This window comes from Haliotis rubra, unplaced genomic scaffold (genome assembly GCF_003918875.1).
Source record: "Haliotis rubra isolate DU_JTF1 unplaced genomic scaffold, ASM391887v1 Scf982, whole genome shotgun sequence".
NCBI lineage: Eukaryota > Metazoa > Mollusca > Gastropoda > Lepetellida > Haliotidae > Haliotis > Haliotis rubra.
In genome coordinates this window covers 259,590-278,657 of record NW_025767726.1, presented here as the reverse complement: position 1 = coordinate 278,657, position 19,068 = coordinate 259,590, and the positions used below count along the sequence as shown (strand labels likewise).

The following is a 19,068-nucleotide window of genomic DNA, read 5'->3' as shown; positions in this document are numbered from 1 at the left end:
ATATAACAGTTACAGTAATTATTAGCGAGATATTTGTATGTTAATGAAAACTCAATTTTCTTCACCTCTTGCACATCGGGCCAAATTCGACAAACTTGTGCGCTTTCGCTTTTACTCACATATACCATCATATTTGCCTAAAGAGCTACCAGTATTCTATTCGTAGATTTTACAATGTATGTGTGAATTTTCATGTTTCAAAGTTGTTTAGTTATGACGATATCAATGAATTCTCTGGCAACAATGCAGCATCACTTAACTGGATTTGTTTCTCTGTATGGAATATATTTGCCAGCTGAATAGCGATCCTGATAGAGAGCTTATTCAAGGGAGCGCTTTATTGATATATTTGGACACATTCAACGTATGTATATATATTGTACTGGTATATCTTGTTTTGAGAGAACTTATTACGAAAGCATATTTGGAATATCTCCAATCACAAGTTACAGCTTTCAGAAATTTGTCATGTGCAAGAGTTTCTCTAACTCTGAGTTGTCTCAACTGTCTAACGTTGACCACTGCAAATGTTATTGACATCATGACCCAAATCGACTTGAACTACTCTTTTTGTTCAGTCTGAGCGTTCGGTAACCTGTTCTAATTCCGCGAAATTCCAAACTGTTAAAAGTTCTTCACAACTTTTCAAAATCTGACTTAAATTAGTGATACTTAACATTTTCCGATGAAAGAGTCGGATGCTCCTAAACCCCACATAAATCAACGTCCCCTAACTTTCCACCCGTACAGACATAGGTTTTCTTTCCATTAACACACATTTTTTAAGTGTTAACCTGTTTTAGGTCAGTTTTAGCAATCCTGTCCTGCATTTGCAAGAAGGTACAAGTTGGTTGTCTTCAAGAGGACCTTTCATTCTGTCCAGAACAGTCCTATCAGGAACTGCGAAGTTTATTTTGGAATCATTAGGAACATACACACCACTAGGTACTTTTCCCTCTGTCACTGTGCCGGTGTTTTTCAGCCCAATGTCTCCAAAAACACTTTGTAATGTCACTGTATCTCATCAGTACCCTGTTGTGGAGTGAATACCCCGATACCACTTCAGAAAACAGCATGAGCATAATATTGTCCAAAGGGAAATGAATTTGGAAGCAACCAATGGAGTGTAAATTTAAGAAAACAGAGCGTCCTTAAGTTATTTTAGACTAGTGGAAGCAATTCTATCATTTCTTTCACAGAACCTCCATTAAAACTCCCACATGTCGACGAGGTCCGAGTGCTAGCTTCATGCAAGGAAAATGTGTTTGTATTTCTATCTAGTTCCTCTGTTAACTCATTCATTGACAAGGCTTGCATCTGGCCAAACACACCCTCCTTCATATCACATTTAGACTTTTTCTTAAGGGGAATGAATACTTCAGTTTGAAATTTTGGGTTTGAAGAAAAAAAAATTAAGATAAGATATTAGAATTTGTATTTTAATTCACTGGATGGGTGATTGATAATACAGTGGTCACTGATAATGTTGAAAGAATTTTCCAAAAATCAGAATAATAGCAAACTGAAGTGTTCATTTAGTCGACCTGTGTTGAATTTAGAAGTAAGAGAAAATGATGCAAAATATATAATTAGGACCTTCAATTATCTAGATATGATAGCATGAACTAACTAGAAGCCGTACAGTGATTAGTTTTGAAAGCACTATCAACCAACTGTATTAATAATAATAATAATAATAATAATGCACATTTATAATGCGCCTTTTCCACGCCCTTGGGTATGCTCAAAGCGCTACAAAGATGAAGATGGATGAAGTGATGAGAAGTATACTGAGAAAAGGTGGGTTTTCAGTTTTGCTTTAAAACTATCAAAACTATTAGCGGCAATCAACTTATGATGATGCATAGGTGGGTAACGTTTAACTCTCGTGTAAAGAAACGAATACTCTATGTTAGGAATATTTCACACCATTTGAAAGGTTATTTATCACATATTTCATATGTTCTCAAATTATACCAACAAACTGCAAAATTAAGGCATATTGTGGCTTTATTTCCGATGTTTTCTGCGAAGGAGCAAAATCGGCGATGTGCTTTTGATATTTGAAAGAATTTAGAGGGTCATTATTCAAATTAGCAGTGAATGATAGTTTATAAGAGTAAGAAGAAGTGTTTCGCTCATTTTAGAACTTAAACTATACTCACAGTAACCAAAAAAACAGAAAAAATGAGCCCATGACAACATTTCTATCAACCAAAGCATGAACATACAGCACACTATATCTGTTTTGCACTGTATGAGACCTCACTGTGTTAAGGGACCGCTCATAATTTGGGGGTGATGATGATTTTTATGGAGAAGCATGTACAATGTGAATGACCCCACCCCTAAAATTTATGTACAAAATAAGTGAACCCCCCTGCATGTCATGAACAAAATCAATGACCCCCTCCCCTTCCCATAATTTCTTAGCGTAATTTTAAACAAAGTGTTATGTACAAACTTGCTGAACACAAACATTCCACATTAAGGTTCTATATCATTTTATTTATCTGTAAACCATTGGCATACAGCCATGCACAATAAGGACTGGGAGCCGGAAACAGCAACTAAGAAGATAATGTCGTACACACACAGAGCTATTTTATGATGTACGCACCCGGGCAGAAACCCTCCATTCAATATATCACAATATATATTGCAATATCTCTTAAATTATTGCAATATATCGCAATATGAGAATCAGGGCTATATCCAGCCCTACTTATTACGCTTCCCTTATTTAGAATGGGCAAGTTGAGTGAGTGAGTTTAAATTTATGTCGCACTCAGCAATAGCTATATGGCGGTGGTCTGTAAATAATCTAGCCTGGACCAGACAATCTAGTGATCAACAGCATGATCATTGATCTATGCAATTGGGATACGATGACATGTGTCAAGTCAGTGAGCCTGACCACCCAATCGCGTTAGTCGCCTCTTACGACAAGCATGGGTTAATGAAGATTAATTCTAACCCGGATTGTGACGGGTCTGGACAAGTTGAGATAAGGGACATGTTCTACCCAGGAATCACCAAAGGGAGATGTAAATAGGTATATTCTGTCCCGTAATCCCCATGGAAAAAGGAGACAGGAGACCTGTTCTGTTCCATAATCACATGAAAAAGGGAATCAGAAGACCTATTCTGTTCAAGAATTCAATGGAAAAGGGAAACAGATGACCTGTTCTTCTCCAGAATCCCCATGGAAAAAGGAATCAGAAGACCTGTTCCACCCCAGAATCCCCATGGAAAAAGGAATCAGAAGACCTGTTCAGTAGCAGTGTCTCCATGGATAGAACAGCAAGGGAGACAGAAGTCTACTCTGTAATCCCTACAGACTGACACAAAGAAAGGTTGTTAGTTGATGGGACTCACGCTGGAACCTGACGGTGGAGATGAGGTTGGTGTGGGCGGGAACGGTGTAGTTACACTTGCGGTGCCGCAGGTCCCACACTTTGGCCGTGTTGTCCTCACTTCCAGAAGCCACGTGGAACCTGGGAAACAATGCAACATGAAATACAATATCAACAGGCTGGTTATATATGGGCACAGTCGTTAGTTCGTTCGTTCGTGAGTGAGTGAGATGGGTTTTACACCGATTTTGGTAATATTCCAGCAATATGATGGTGGGGGACAGCAGAAATGGGTTTCACACATTGTACCCATGTGGGGAATCGAACCCAGGTCTTCACTTGATGAGTGAACGCTTTAACCACTAGGCTACCCCACCGCCCCTCATCCTCGATAATCTCCAGAGTATACATTCAGATAAATCTCCGCTATACCCTAGATGCATCTACGGGTCGAGCCGATGATTTTATTACATCCCTTTGCTGGCTCTGCATTCTCACAGTAGCCAGTCAGATAAGCCACCGTTACAACCGAGCTTGCCAGTGTCAACAAAGATAGCTGTCGCAGGCACGAAAGTTTGTTCGCAGTGCGACTCAGGTTTGGGGGAGAAAACATACAGACAAATTGACAGGTCTGAAACCTTAAAGAGATATATGCAAGAACTCCTTCTACCTCTATTAGAGTACCTCTGCAACAATATATTATTATGTTGCCAAGTTTAATCGGTTAGATAATTTAAAAAGCGAAAGTGAGTTGTGATTGGTACGCTGAACTTCCCAGCGTATACACCCGATTGGATAAAAAGACAACCAAGGGAGGTAATAAAATCATCGGCTCGAGCTGTAGATGCATCCAGGGTGTAGAGGAGATTTATCGGGACGTATACCCTGCAGATTATCGAGGATGACCGCCCCTATGGGCACAGTAGGGCTGGGTAGTAGCAAACATTTTGTACAGGTGTCTGTATTGCTGTATGTATTGCAATATATCGGACACTGATATTACATGCACATCCTGTTTACTACAACCTTAAGTAAATATCACTAAGCTGAGTCAGTCTCTGCCATTTTGTAGTCATGGATGCAGTGGAGATAATAACCTGAATGAAACTTCAATATATATTTCTAATATTCTCTCAATCAATTTCCAGAGAAACTCCATTTGTGAATAAATTTCAGCATTGATTTTACCTCAACATGTACAAGTCATAACAAATGTTGGTATAATAATTTTGCCCTAAAAGCCGGAACACACAAGACATAATCTAATGTGTATCGTTTCAAAAACGTATTGCACTAAACCAATAGTATCACAATTCCTGTTGGACAGTAAGAAAACTGAATTGTAGTTAGACCACAAGATTTACTAATCTGTCACAGCTCAAATGAAACCATTGATTGATATGAACAGCACACTATCAACCAAGTCAGCAAGTCTGACAACCTGATCTATAAGTCTCTTAATGCAAGCACAGGTTGCAAGGGAACACTTGGAACCATGAAGCCCAGCTGGATGGCTCTTGTTGAAAACATAGCTACCTGTTTTTTCAGCTCCTAGACATTCTCTGCCAATGCTGATGACTGCAACATGTTGAAAAGTAACTCACCCATCGGGACTGAAGTCAACGGAGAGGATGGACTTGAGGTGTCCCTCCATGAACATCACACAGCGGCCTGTCCGCAGATCCCACACTCGGCCATACGCATCCAGCCCTCTGGCAACAACAAATACATAGATCACACTTCAGGTACAGTAGCTCACCTATATGCTGTGATAAAAACTTGCTTAACAAGTTAAATACATTGGGCACAGACTATCAGGGACCTATTCTGTACAGAAAACTTACAAGGGTTGGAGTATCAATACAAATCACTTGAAGATTTGCTCAGTCAAGTGTTATCAGAAAGCAAACATTAATCTGTGCAGTTGGGATGCAAAGATATGTATCAATCAAACCACTGGCCACTTGGACCTTAAAGTCTCGTCTTACAACATGGACCCGTGAAGATCCAGGTCAGTAACCCATGTTTGTCGTAAGAGGCGACGAACGGGATCAGGTGGTCAGGCTCGCTGACTTGGTTGACACATGTCATCGTATCCCAACTGCATAGATCAATGCTCATGCTGTTGATCACTGGATTGTCTGGTCCAGGCTCAATTATTTACAGAACGCTGCCATATAGCTGAAATATTGCTGAGTGCGGCGTTTAACAACAAACCAAACCAAACCAAACCAAAACATACCCTGTGACGGCAAGCGCTCCATCGTTTTGGAAGGCGATGGAGTACACCGGTTTACTGTGTCCCTCCTGATGCAGGATCTCCTCCTGCGCTTGCAAGTCCCACAGCCGCCACGAGTTGTCAAAACTGAAACACAACAGGCAGGTTAAGCCTGGGGTTAATAGACTGAGTAGAGCTAGTAAACATTAACATGTTCTCTGGTACCTCGAGGCAGCACATATTTCTGGGAACTTGAGTCAATCACAGCTCAACAGATCTGAACATTAAAATTCTTTGACATGTCTTTGACAAATATCAACAACATATATTCAGAATGGCAAAAATGGCATGTTTGTCGCAGTTTCGTAGTTCTGTTAGTTCACCAGAAAACAGATGCTGCAAACATTAGCAATAACGCCACATTCTAAAAATTAAGATGAGACACATGCAGCCATAATATTGATGTTTTCATGCTATAAACCACTAATTTTGTATGATCCCCAGGGAGTTGAGATTGCTTATACGATGTGCTGTTGAGATTGACATCCAGTGATCTAGGGAAAACCACAGCGCTGAGATGGATATTGGAGCTATACAAATGTTGGTATGTATGTATGTGTATGTATGTAATCTTCATGACAAAGACGTCAATATTTACAAGCAGCAAAAAGCAACATTCATGCACATTTCCTTCCATGAGAGTTAAAAACAGTAAAATCATATTATATATACAGGTACTTTTCAAAATGCAAGAAACGGGTGTTCATTCTTGAAAACCACCACCCTTACCAGCATGTCCCGAGGAATCGTCCTGAAGGGTGGTAAGCCAGTTTCGACACTCGGAATGGTGCATGACCTTCAATGTCTGCAATAGGTTCATCACTGAAAGAAAAACAATGTACCTAATAAGCATGTTATGAAGGAGTTAAATTGTTCCGCTTAAGTTATTACATTCCGCTTACCATTCCCACTTTTTAATTATAAGTTCATGTTTTATAAGAATACAAGATTGCAGCCTCCATGTAACCCACTGTTGCCATGTGGTCTGAAAATAACCCCTTGGAACATCCAACAGACACTTCTTTTCAAAGCATACATACAGGTGTAACAATCCCTTATGGCTTGATCTTCTAATAAAGTTGCTGAGCATGACCATTGTATCAGATTGTTGTTTGTTATGATGAGCAAGGGTTGGTGAAGACCATTTCTACCCTGCATCTTCACGGTTGTCACAGTTGTTTACCACTTTCTTGAAATCCTGGGTCATAAGTGATGAGAACCAAGGATAACACATTTGACTTATCTGTCATTTGAAGCATGATGAGCAGATCCTTTTCAGCTAAGGGAGACAACTTGAACTGGGGTGTTCAAGCATGCTTGATAAGGACAGTTAAAGATATACAGAACAAACCTGACTAGATTCCAGAGCTTGACGGAACCATCCTGTCCACATGATGCCATACAGCATACACTGTTGTCTAGACCGATTGTAGCGTCAGGGTGGAATACAATGGCACCAACATGACAGTTGTGGCCTGAAAACCATAGAACAATTTCAATGAACAAAAAGAATTTTCTGGATTTCATCTTCTTTTTATTCTTTGATACTTTCATCTTCTTTTTATTCTTTGATACTTTCATCTTCGTTTATTCTTTGATACTTTCATCTTCTTTTTATTCTTTGATACTTTCATCTTCTTTTATTCTTTGATACTTTCATCTTCTTTTTAGACTTTGATACTTTCATCTTCTTTTCAGTCTTTGATACAAATCCAGGAAATTCTTTATGTTCATCAAATAGCATCTACTAAAATGCGAATCAAGCATCTAACGATTTCCTTGTTTATCAAATATTCAAACTGTTAACCTTATTAACCAGTAGATGTCACATCTATCAATAAAAACATGATCAGACTTATAAAGTAACAGTTAAGCAATTCCATGGTTTATGCAAAACTGTTTTCCACACACTGACAAAAATACAGTCAGACCCTGTTGTATGAAACTCTGACGGGTCGTATCCCCTGTTACGTCAAACTCACAGTTTGATCAGAGTTTGATCTCACTTTCCTCTCAAAAAAATTGAACTTGAATGTTTTTATTTCATATCACAAACCTTCTCTTTGTGCTAACATGAAGGAATATAGTGCATTTGCTTTCTGACTGCCAAGTCAAATAATGACATGTTCAAATAAGATGTGTCAAACCCTGAGTAAGTCAAACCCTGATAAGTCCAACTATTTCTCTGGTCCTCTAGACATCAACACAACAGGTTTTAACTGTCTATAAAGCAGCACTTGAACTTTCAGCGTATAGTTTCAAAGTAATTTTAATGAAAACTGCTATATGGACAATTAGACACTTGACGTAGGACGTACCTCGCAGCTGTCGAATCAACTGGCAGTCTGGAATGGACCATAGTTTACACAACCCAGACCTGAAATACAGCAAACATACTTCATCATCATCCAAGAAAGCTGACACTTAACTATCTCCTATAAAAAATCACATCTAAACTATTTCCGACGAACGGTCTAAATTTACAGCTAGCCAGCCCAATGGTCTGGTAAATTTTTGTAGATGTTCCATACATCTGAGTAAATTCACCATATTTGGTCTGGTTAAATCCATTTTGGGCTGGTAACATTTTGAAGTGAGGGACCGTTCATAATTTATGGCTAGGGGGGTCACCCATTTGATTCTGGGAAGGTGGGGGTGGGGGTGGTTTCAGGAATACTACAGGGAGGGTTTCAGCAATTTTGTACATAAAAATATTTAAAAATTATGCTTAAAAATTACGGGGGGTGGGGGGGGGTGTCCACTGATTTTGTACATGACATGCAGGGTGGGGTCACGTACTTTGTACATAACATTAAGGGGGGTTCATTCACACTGTACATGCTTCTCCATAAAAATCATTATCTCTCCCACCCCCACCTCCCAGCAATACATTATGAACGTATAACCAGCCCTGATGTCTGGCTTTATTTTTGGCTTATTTCATACACTGTTATATCATGGCCTCAAGTTCACATGGGAGGTTATGTACTGATGCAGGTCCTAGAAGTTCACCAGTTTTGTCAAAACCCCACACAAGGATATGGTGCTGACGAACCTTGAAACATAACCTGTGCAAACCAGGATTCCAGCCCACAATCACAGGTTCCCAACCTGCACAAGGGCAGAGGTACAGATAAGCTGCATAAATTACGCGAACACTTACCGGTATGTGAAAACTCAATTCTTACCACGTCTGTTGCGTACAAGTACGCTTGAATTTTTGTAAATACTCAATATATTTGATCTTACATGCCTACACACAAAAACGTCAAATCTTTGTTTGCGTACTGGCGGATAGATAAAATAACTGAGGTATATTCAGAGGTTCTATTTCAACACAAGAACTTGGCAACTTGCAGTCTTTCTTATAGTTTCTCATATTACATATCCAACATAAATAACGTTTAAACATAATATTTTTACAATTTATGGAAAATGACAAAATACCCAAATGAGTTTGAGTGAGGTGGGTACAATTTATTTGGTTACTCAAAGGAAATTAGGATACCCAATTGAGATGAGCACAAGCTAGTACATAACGCAATGACCCAAAAAATTATCTGTAGCTCTGCAAGGGACATAACTCTGCACTGTGAATTACAGTGCCTTGTATGACTGGTCCACCAGTGGCCCCAAAAAGAACCCTGGGGACAAGTTGGTGTCTGTCTCTACAAGCATAACTCCAGCTACATCACAACAGGGGATGCCTTGGAGGGGTTCGTTTTACCCTTGTCAGGAGATGAACCCATGCTTGGATGATGAACACCAGTTTTAAGCATGACTAGCTCATAACCTCTAGCATGCACTTTGACCCATACAAACTGTTTAAAAAAAATTAATTTCAGGCAAAAAAAGTATAGTTAGTCTGAAAGTATATTGTCTGAATTATGTCAAATCTGTATATTTAACACCAATGATTTCTGCTTGTCTGCGATGTATATCATTGTAAGGTTTATTATGTAAATTATTGTAACGTCTCAACGAATAACACTGTAAAAGTTATAAATCAGATTATCTAAACACAAATGTACAAGTTGAAGAACGCTACCACGAGGCGACTGCAAGCATCTGGGAGTCTGGGCTGAACTGACAGTGGGACAGCGGTCGGTCATCACCGATCTGACTGCAGTCATTCGTTACAGACTGGAAGGAAGAGGAGATTTCAATGAGAAGACATACCAGGCGAGTGAAAGGGTTAGTGAGCCAGCATGTTATTACGCTGCTTTTGGCAATATTCCAGCAATATTCACAGCAGGGGACCCCAGAAATGGGCTTCACACATTGTACCCATGTGGGGAATCGAACCCCGGTCTTCAGCATGACGAACCAACGCTTAAACCGCTCGGCTACGCCATCACCCCTCATACCAGAGGTCAAACATTCGAGTTTGTGAGTGTGAACATTCCAACAACTCGCTATCAACACCAATTTCAGAGTTGTCAAACTTATGTCGAGAAATAGGATCGGTCTCTATTTTCACCAACTTTTCCATCAAACTTTTGATGTTGTCAAACTCGAGTTTGTCGTGTGAAGCGTTGTCAAACTTGAGTTGTTCAGAAACAACCAATCACAGTCAACGAAATTATCATGTGACCGCACCGATAGCGACATGGCCCTCAAATAACACAAAAATTGACAACATGTGTTTGACGTTTGTGAAAACGCGAGTTTGACAACTTTATAATTTTAACAACATGTGTTGTCAAACTTAAGATTGCTGTGTGAAGGTCGCTTTACATGAATAATGTGAATATTGTCCCAACAGCCATCAACCATGGCCAATAAACATACCTGCCTCGTGCTTGACCTGTACCACTTATTGGTTAATTTATCTGTGCCACTTATTTTTTTTATTGATATATTTATCTATGCCTCTTGTTAATCTTATTAAGTGTGCCACATGTTAATCTTTATATCTGTACCACTTATTGATTTATTCATCTGTGCCACTAACTGCTCTTTTTATCTGTACCACATTGATTTATACATCTGTGTCACTTATAGATATTGATCTGCATCACTTATTGATTTATTCATCTGTGTCACTTATAGATATTGATCTGTACCACTTATTGATTTATTTATCGGTGACACTTATAGACATTGATAAGTACCACTTATTGATTTATTAATCTGTGTCACTTATAGATATTGATAAGTACCACTTATTGATTTATTAATCTGTGTCACTTATAGATATTGATCTGCATCACTTATTGATTTATTAATCTGTGTCACTTATAGATATTGATCTGCATCACTTATTGATTTATTAATCTGTGTCACTTATAGATATTGATCTGCATCACTTATTGATTTATTAATCTGTGTCACTTATAGATATTGATCTGCATCACTTATTGATTTATTAATCTGTGTCACTTATAGATATTGATCTGTACCACCTATTGATTTATTAATCTGTGTCACTTATAGATATTGATCTGCATCACTTATTGATTTATTCATCTGTGTCACTTATAGATATTGATCTGTATCACTTATTGATTTATTTATCTGTGACACTTATAGATATTGATCTGTACCACTTATTGATTTATTAATCTGTGTCACTTATAGATATTGATCTGTACTACTTATTGATTTATTCATCTGTGTCACTTATAGATATTGATCTGTACTACTTATTGATTTATTCATCTGTGTCACTTATAGATATTGATCTGTACTACTTATTAATTTATTTATCGGTGACACTTATAGATATTGATCTGCATCACTTATTGATTTATTAATCTGTGTCACTTATAGATATTGATCTGCATCACTTATTGATTTATTAATCTGTGTCACTTATAGATATTGATCTGTACCACTTATTGATTTATTAATCTGTGTCACTTATAGATATTGATCTGCATCACTTATTGATTTATTCATCTGTGTCACTTATAGATATTGATCTGTATCACTTATTGATTTATTCATCTGTGACACTTATAGATATTGATCTGTACTACTTATTGATTTATTAATGTGTCACTTATAGATATTGATCTGCATCACTTATTGATTTAATCATCTGTGTCCCTTATAAATATTGATCTGTACCACTTATTGACTTATTTATCTGACACTTATAGATATTGATCTGTACCACTTATTAATTTATTTATCGGTGACACTTATAGATATTGATCTGTACCACTTATTGATTTATTAATGTGTCACTTATAGATATTGATCTGCATCACTTATTGATTTATTTATCTGTGACACTTATAGACATTGATCTGTACCACTTATTGATTTATTAATCTGTGTCACATATAGATATTGATCTGTACCACTTATTGATTTATTAATCTGTGTCCCTTATAGATATTGATCTGTACCACTTATTGATTTATTAATCTGTGTCACATATAGATATTGATCTGTACCACTTATTGATTTATTCATCTGTGTCACTTATAGATATTGATCTGTACCACTTATTGATTTATTCATCTGTGTCACTTATAGATATTGATATGTACCACTTATTGATTTATTTATCTGTGTCACCTATAGATATTGATATGTACCACTTATTGATTTATTAATATGTGGCACTTATAGATATTGATCTGTACCACTTATTGATTTATTTATGTGTCACTTATAGATATTGATCTGCATCACTTATTGATTTATTTATCTGTGACACTTATAGATATTGATCTGCACCACATATTGATTAATTAATCTGTGTTACTTATAGATATTGATCTGTACCACTTATTGATTTATTTATCTGTGTCACTTATAGATATTGATAAGTACCACTTATTGATTTATTTATCAGTGACACTTATAGATATTGATCTGTACCACTTATTGATTTATTAATCTGTGTCACTTATAGATATTGATCTGTACTACTTATTGATTTATTCATCTGTGTCACTTATAGATATTGATCTGTACCACTTTATTAATTTATTTATCGGTGACACTTATAGATATTGATCTGTACCACTTATTGATTTATTAATGTGTCACTTATAGATATTGATCTGCTTCACTTATAGATTTATTCATCTGTGTCACTTATAGATATTGATCTGTATCACATATTGATTGCTTTATCTGACACTTATAGATATTGATCTGTACCACTTATTGATTTATTCATCTGTGTCACTAATAGATATTGATCTGTACCACTTATTGATTTATTTATCTGTGTCACTTATAGACATTGATATGTACCACTTATTGATTTATTAATCTGTGTCACCTATAGATATTGATCTGTACCACTTATTGATTTATTTATCGGTGACACTTATAGATATTGATCTGTACCACTTATTGATTTATTCATCTGTGTCCCTTATAGATATTGATCTGTACCACTTATTGATTTATTAATCTGTGTCACTTATAGATATTGATCTGTACCACTGATTGATTTATTCATCTGTCACCTATAGATATTGATCTGTACCACTTATTGATTTATTTATCTGTGTCACATATAGATATTGATCTGTACCACTTATTGATTTATTAATCTGTGTCACTTGAAGATATTGATCTGTACCACTTATTGATTTATTAATCTGTGTCACTTGAAGATATTGATCTGTACCACTTATTGATTTATTAATATGTGGCACTTATAGATATTGATCTGTACCACTTATTGATTTATTCATCTGTGTCACTTGAAGATATTGATCTGTACCACTTATTGATTTATTAATCTGTGTCACTTGAAGATATTGATCTGTACCACTTATTGATTTATTAATATGTGGCACTTATAGATATTGATCTGTACCACTTATTGATTTATTCATCTGTGTCACTTGTAGATATTGATCTGTACCACTTATTGATTTATTCATCTGTGTCACTTGTAGATATTGATCTGTACCACTTATTGATTTATTCATCTGTGTCACTTATAGATATTGATCTGTACCACTTATTGATTTATTCATCTGTGTCACTTGTAGATATTGATCTGTACCACTTATTGATTTATTCATCTGTGTCACTTGCAGATATTGATCTGTACCACTTATTGATTTATTCATCTGTGTCACTTATAGATATTGATCTGTACCACTTATTGATTTATTCATCTGTGTCACTTGTAGATATTGATCTGTACCACTTATTGATTTATTCATGTGTCACTTGTAGATATTGATCTGTACCACTTATTGATTTATTCATCTGTGTCACTAATAGATATTGATCTGTACCACTTATTGATTTATTCATCTGTGTCACTTGTAGATATTGATCTGTACCACTTATTGATTTATTCATCTGTGTCACTTGTAGATATTGATCTGTACCACTTATTGATTTATTCATCTGTGTCACTAATAGATATTGATCTGTACCACTTATTGATTTATTTATCTGTGTCACTTATAGACATTGATATGTACCACTTATTGATTTATTAATCTGTGTCACCTATAGATATTGATCTGTACCACTTATTGATTTATTTATCGGTGACACTTATAGATATTGATCTGTACCACTTATTGATTTATTCATCTGTGTCCCTTATAGATATTGATCTGTACCACTTATTGATTTATTAATCTGTGTCACTTATAGATATTGATCTGTACCACTGATTGATTTATTCATCTGTCACCTATAGATATTGATCTGTACCACTTATTGATTTATTTATCTGTGTCACATATAGATATTGATCTGTACCACTTATTGATTTATTAATCTGTGTCACTTGAAGATATTGATCTGTACCACTTATTGATTTATTAATCTGTGTCACTTGAAGATATTGATCTGTACCACTTATTGATTTATTAATATGTGTCACTTATAGATATTGATAAGTACCACTTATTGATTTATTTATCGGTGACACTTATAGATATTGATAAGTACCACTTATTGATTTATTAATCTGTGTCCCTTATAGATATTGATCTGTACCACTTATTGATTTATTAATCTGTGTCACATATAGATATTGATCTGTACCACTTATTGATTTATTCATCTGTGTCACTTATAGATATTGATCTGTACCACTTATTAATTTATTTGTGACACTTATAGATATTGATCTGTACTACTTATTGATTTATTTATCTGTGTCACTTATAGATATTGATCTGTACCACTTATTAATTTATTTATCGGTGACACTTATAGATATTGATCTGTACCACTTATTGATTTATTAATGTGTCACTTATAGATATTGATCTGCATCACTTATTGATTTATTCATCTGTGTAACTTATAGATATTGATCTGGATCACTTATTGATTTATTTATCTGACACTTATAGATATTGATCTGTACCACTTATTAATTTATTTATCGGTGACACTTATAGATATTGATCTGTACTACTTATTGATTTATTAATGTGTCACTTATAGATATTGATCTGCATCACTTATTGATTTAATCATCTGTGTCCCTTATAAATATTGATCTGTACCACTTATTGACTTATTTATCTGACACTTATAGATATTGATCTGTACCACTTATTAATTTATTTATCGGTGACACTTATAGATATTGATCTGTACCACTTATTGATTTATTAATGTGTCACTTATAGATATTGATCTGCATCACTTATTGATTTATTCATCTGTGACACTTATAGACATTGATCTGTACCACTTATTGATTTATTAATCTGTGTCACATATAGATATTGATCTGTACCACTTATTGATTTATTAATCTGTGTCCCTTATAGATATTGATCTGTACCACTTATTGATTTATTAATCTGTGTCACATATAGATATTGATCTGTACCACTTATTGATTTATTCATCTGTGTCACTTATAGATATTGATCTGTACTACTTATTAATTTATTTATCGGTGACACTTATAGATATTGATCTGTACCACTTATTGATTTATTAATGTGTCACTTATAGATATTGATCTGCATCACTTATTGATTTATTCATCTGTGTCACTTATAGATATTGATCTGGATCACTTATTGATTTATTTATCTGACACTTATAAATATTGATCTGTACCACTTATTGATTTATTTATCTGTGTTACTTAAAGATATTGATAAGTACCACTTATTGATTTATTAATCTGTGTCACTTATAGATATTGATAAGTACCACTTATTGATTTATTAATCTGTGTCCCTTATAGATATTGATCTGTACCACTTATTGATTTATTAATCTGTGTCACTTATAGATATTGATAAGTACCACTTATTGATTTATTTATCGGTGACACTTATAGATATTGATAAGTACCACTTATTGATTTATTAATCTGTGTCCCTTATAGATATTGATCTGTACCACTTATTGATTTATTAATCTGTGTCACATATAGATATTGATCTGTACCACTTATTGATTTATTCATCTGTGTCACTTATAGATATTGATCTGTACCACTTATTAATTTATTTGTGACACTTATAGATATTGATCTGTACTACTTATTGATTTATTTATCTGTGTCACTTATAGATATTGATCTGTACCACTTATTAATTTATTTATCGGTGACACTTATAGATATTGATCTGTACCACTTATTGATTTATTAATGTGTCACTTATAGATATTGATCTGCATCACTTATTGATTTATTCATCTGTGTAACTTATAGATATTGATCTGGATCACTTATTCATTTATTTGTGACACTTATAGATATTGATCTGTACTACTTATTGATTTATTTATCTGTGTCACTTATAGATATTGATCTGTACCACTTATTAATTTATTTATCGGTGACACTTATAGATATTGATCTGTACCACTTATTGATTTATTAATGTGTCACTTATAGATATTGATCTGCATCACTTATTGATTTATTCATCTGTGTAACTTATAGATATTGATCTGGATCACTTATTGATTTATTTATCTGACACTTATAGATATTGATCTGTACCACTTATTAATTTATTTATCGGTGACACTTATAGATATTGATCTGTACTACTTATTGATTTATTAATGTGTCACTTATAGATATTGATCTGCATCACTTATTGATTTAATCATCTGTGTCCCTTATAAATATTGATCTGTACCACTTATTGACTTATTTATCTGACACTTATAGATATTGATCTGTACCACTTATTAATTTATTTATCGGTGACACTTATAGATATTGATCTGTACCACTTATTGATTTATTAATGTGTCACTTATAGATATTGATCTGCATCACTTATTGATTTATTCATCTGTGACACTTATAGACATTGATCTGTACCACTTATTGATTTATTAATCTGTGTCACATATAGATATTGATCTGTACCACTTATTGATTTATTAATCTGTGTCCCTTATAGATATTGATCTGTACCACTTATTGATTTATTAATCTGTGTCACATATAGATATTGATCTGTACCACTTATTGATTTATTCATCTGTGTCACTTATAGATATTGATCTGTACCACTTATTGATTTATTCATCTGTGTCACTTATAGATATTGATATGTACCACTTATTGATTTATTTATCTGTGTCACCTATAGATATTGATATGTACCAATTATTGATTTATTCATCTGTGTCACTTATAGATATTGATCTGTACCACTTATTGATTTATTCATCTGTGTCACTTATAGATATTGATCTGCATCACTTATTGATTTATTTATCTGTGACACTTATAGATATTGATCTGCACCACATATTGATTAATTAATTAATCTGTGTTACTTATAGATATTGATCTGTACCACTTATTGATTTTATTTATCTGTGTCACTATAGATATTGATAAGTACCACTTATTGATTTATTTATCAGTGACACTTATAGATATTGATCTGTACCACTTATTGATTTATTAATCTGTGTCACTTATAGATATTGATCTGTACTACTTATTGATTTATTCATCTGTGTCACTTATAGATATTGATCTGTACCACTTTATTAATTTATTTATCGGTGACACTTATAGATATTGATCTGTACCACTTATTGATTTATTAATGTGTCACTTATAGATATTGATCTGCTTCACTTATAGATTTATTCATCTGTGTCACTTATAGATATTGATCTGTATCACATATTGATTGCTTTATCTGACACTTATAGATATTGATCTGTACCACTTATTGATTTATTCATCTGTGTCACTAATAGATATTGATCTGTACCACTTATTGATTTATTTATCTGTGTCACTTATAGACATTGATATGTACCACTTATTGATTTATTAATCTGTGTCACCTATAGATATTGATCTGTACCACTTATTGATTTATTAATGTGTCACTTATAGATATTGATCTGCATCACTTATTGATTTATTCATCTGTGACACTTATAGACATTGATCTGTACCACTTATTGATTTATTAATCTGTGTCACATATAGATATTGATCTGTACCACTTATTGATTTATTAATCTGTGTCCCTTATAGATATTGATCTGTACCACTTATTGATTTATTAATCTGTGTCACATATAGATATTGATCTGTACCACTTATTGATTTATTCATCTGTGTCACTTATAGATATTGATCTGTACCACTTATTGATTTATTCATCTGTGTCACTTATAGATATTGATATGTACCACTTATTGATTTATTTATCTGTGTCACCTATAGATATTGATATGTACCACTTATTGATTTATTCATCTGTGTCACTTATAGATATTGATCTGTACCACTTATTGATTTATTCATCTGTGTCACTTATAGATATTGATCTGCATCACTTATTGATTTATTTATCTGTGACACTTATAGATATTGATCTGCACCACATATTGATTAATTAATCTGTGTTACTTATAGATATTGATCTGTACCACTTATTGATTTATTTATCTGTGTCACTTATAGATATTGATAAGTACCACTTATTGATTTATTTATCAGTGACACTTATAGATATTGATCTGTACCACTTATTGATTTATTCATCTGTATTGATTTGATCTGTACCATCTGTGTATTCATCTGTGTCATAGATATTGATCTGTACCACTTATTGATTTATTCATCTGTGTCACTTATAGATATTGATCTGTACCACTTTTATTAATTTATTTATCGGGTGACACTTATAGATATTGATCTGTACCACTTATTGATTTATTAATGTGTCACTTATAGATATTGATCTGCTTCACTTATAGATTTATTCATCTGTGTCACTTATAGATATTGATCTGTATCACATATTGATTGCTTTATCTGACACTTATAGATATTGATCTGTACCACTTATTGATTTATTCATCTGTGTCACTAATAGATATTGATCTGTACCACTTATTGATTTATTTATCTGTGTCACTTATAGACATTGATATGTACCACTTATTGATTTATTAATCTGTGTCACCTATAGATATTGATCTGTACCACTTATTGATTTATTTATCGGTGACACTTATAGATATTGA

The 19,068-nt window shown here is 34.2% G+C and overlaps 1 protein-coding gene across 1 annotated transcript in view; it reads right to left on the bottom strand.

Moving 5' to 3' along the window:
• Positions 1–19,068, bottom strand: part of LOC124265535 (U4/U6 small nuclear ribonucleoprotein Prp4-like) — a 52,745-nt gene that overhangs the window by 21,100 nt on the left and 12,577 nt on the right. Inside the window, exons 6-12 of the mRNA XM_046700321.1 lie at positions 9,683–9,777; positions 7,953–8,011; positions 6,986–7,109; positions 6,364–6,456; positions 5,599–5,721; positions 4,961–5,068; positions 3,379–3,497 (exon numbers count right to left, since the gene is read on the bottom strand). Coding sequence (XP_046556277.1) covers positions 3,379–3,497; positions 4,961–5,068; positions 5,599–5,721; positions 6,364–6,456; positions 6,986–7,109; positions 7,953–8,011; positions 9,683–9,777 — 721 coding nt within the window. The remainder of the gene's footprint in view (positions 1–3,378; positions 3,498–4,960; positions 5,069–5,598; positions 5,722–6,363; positions 6,457–6,985; positions 7,110–7,952; positions 8,012–9,682; positions 9,778–19,068) is intronic.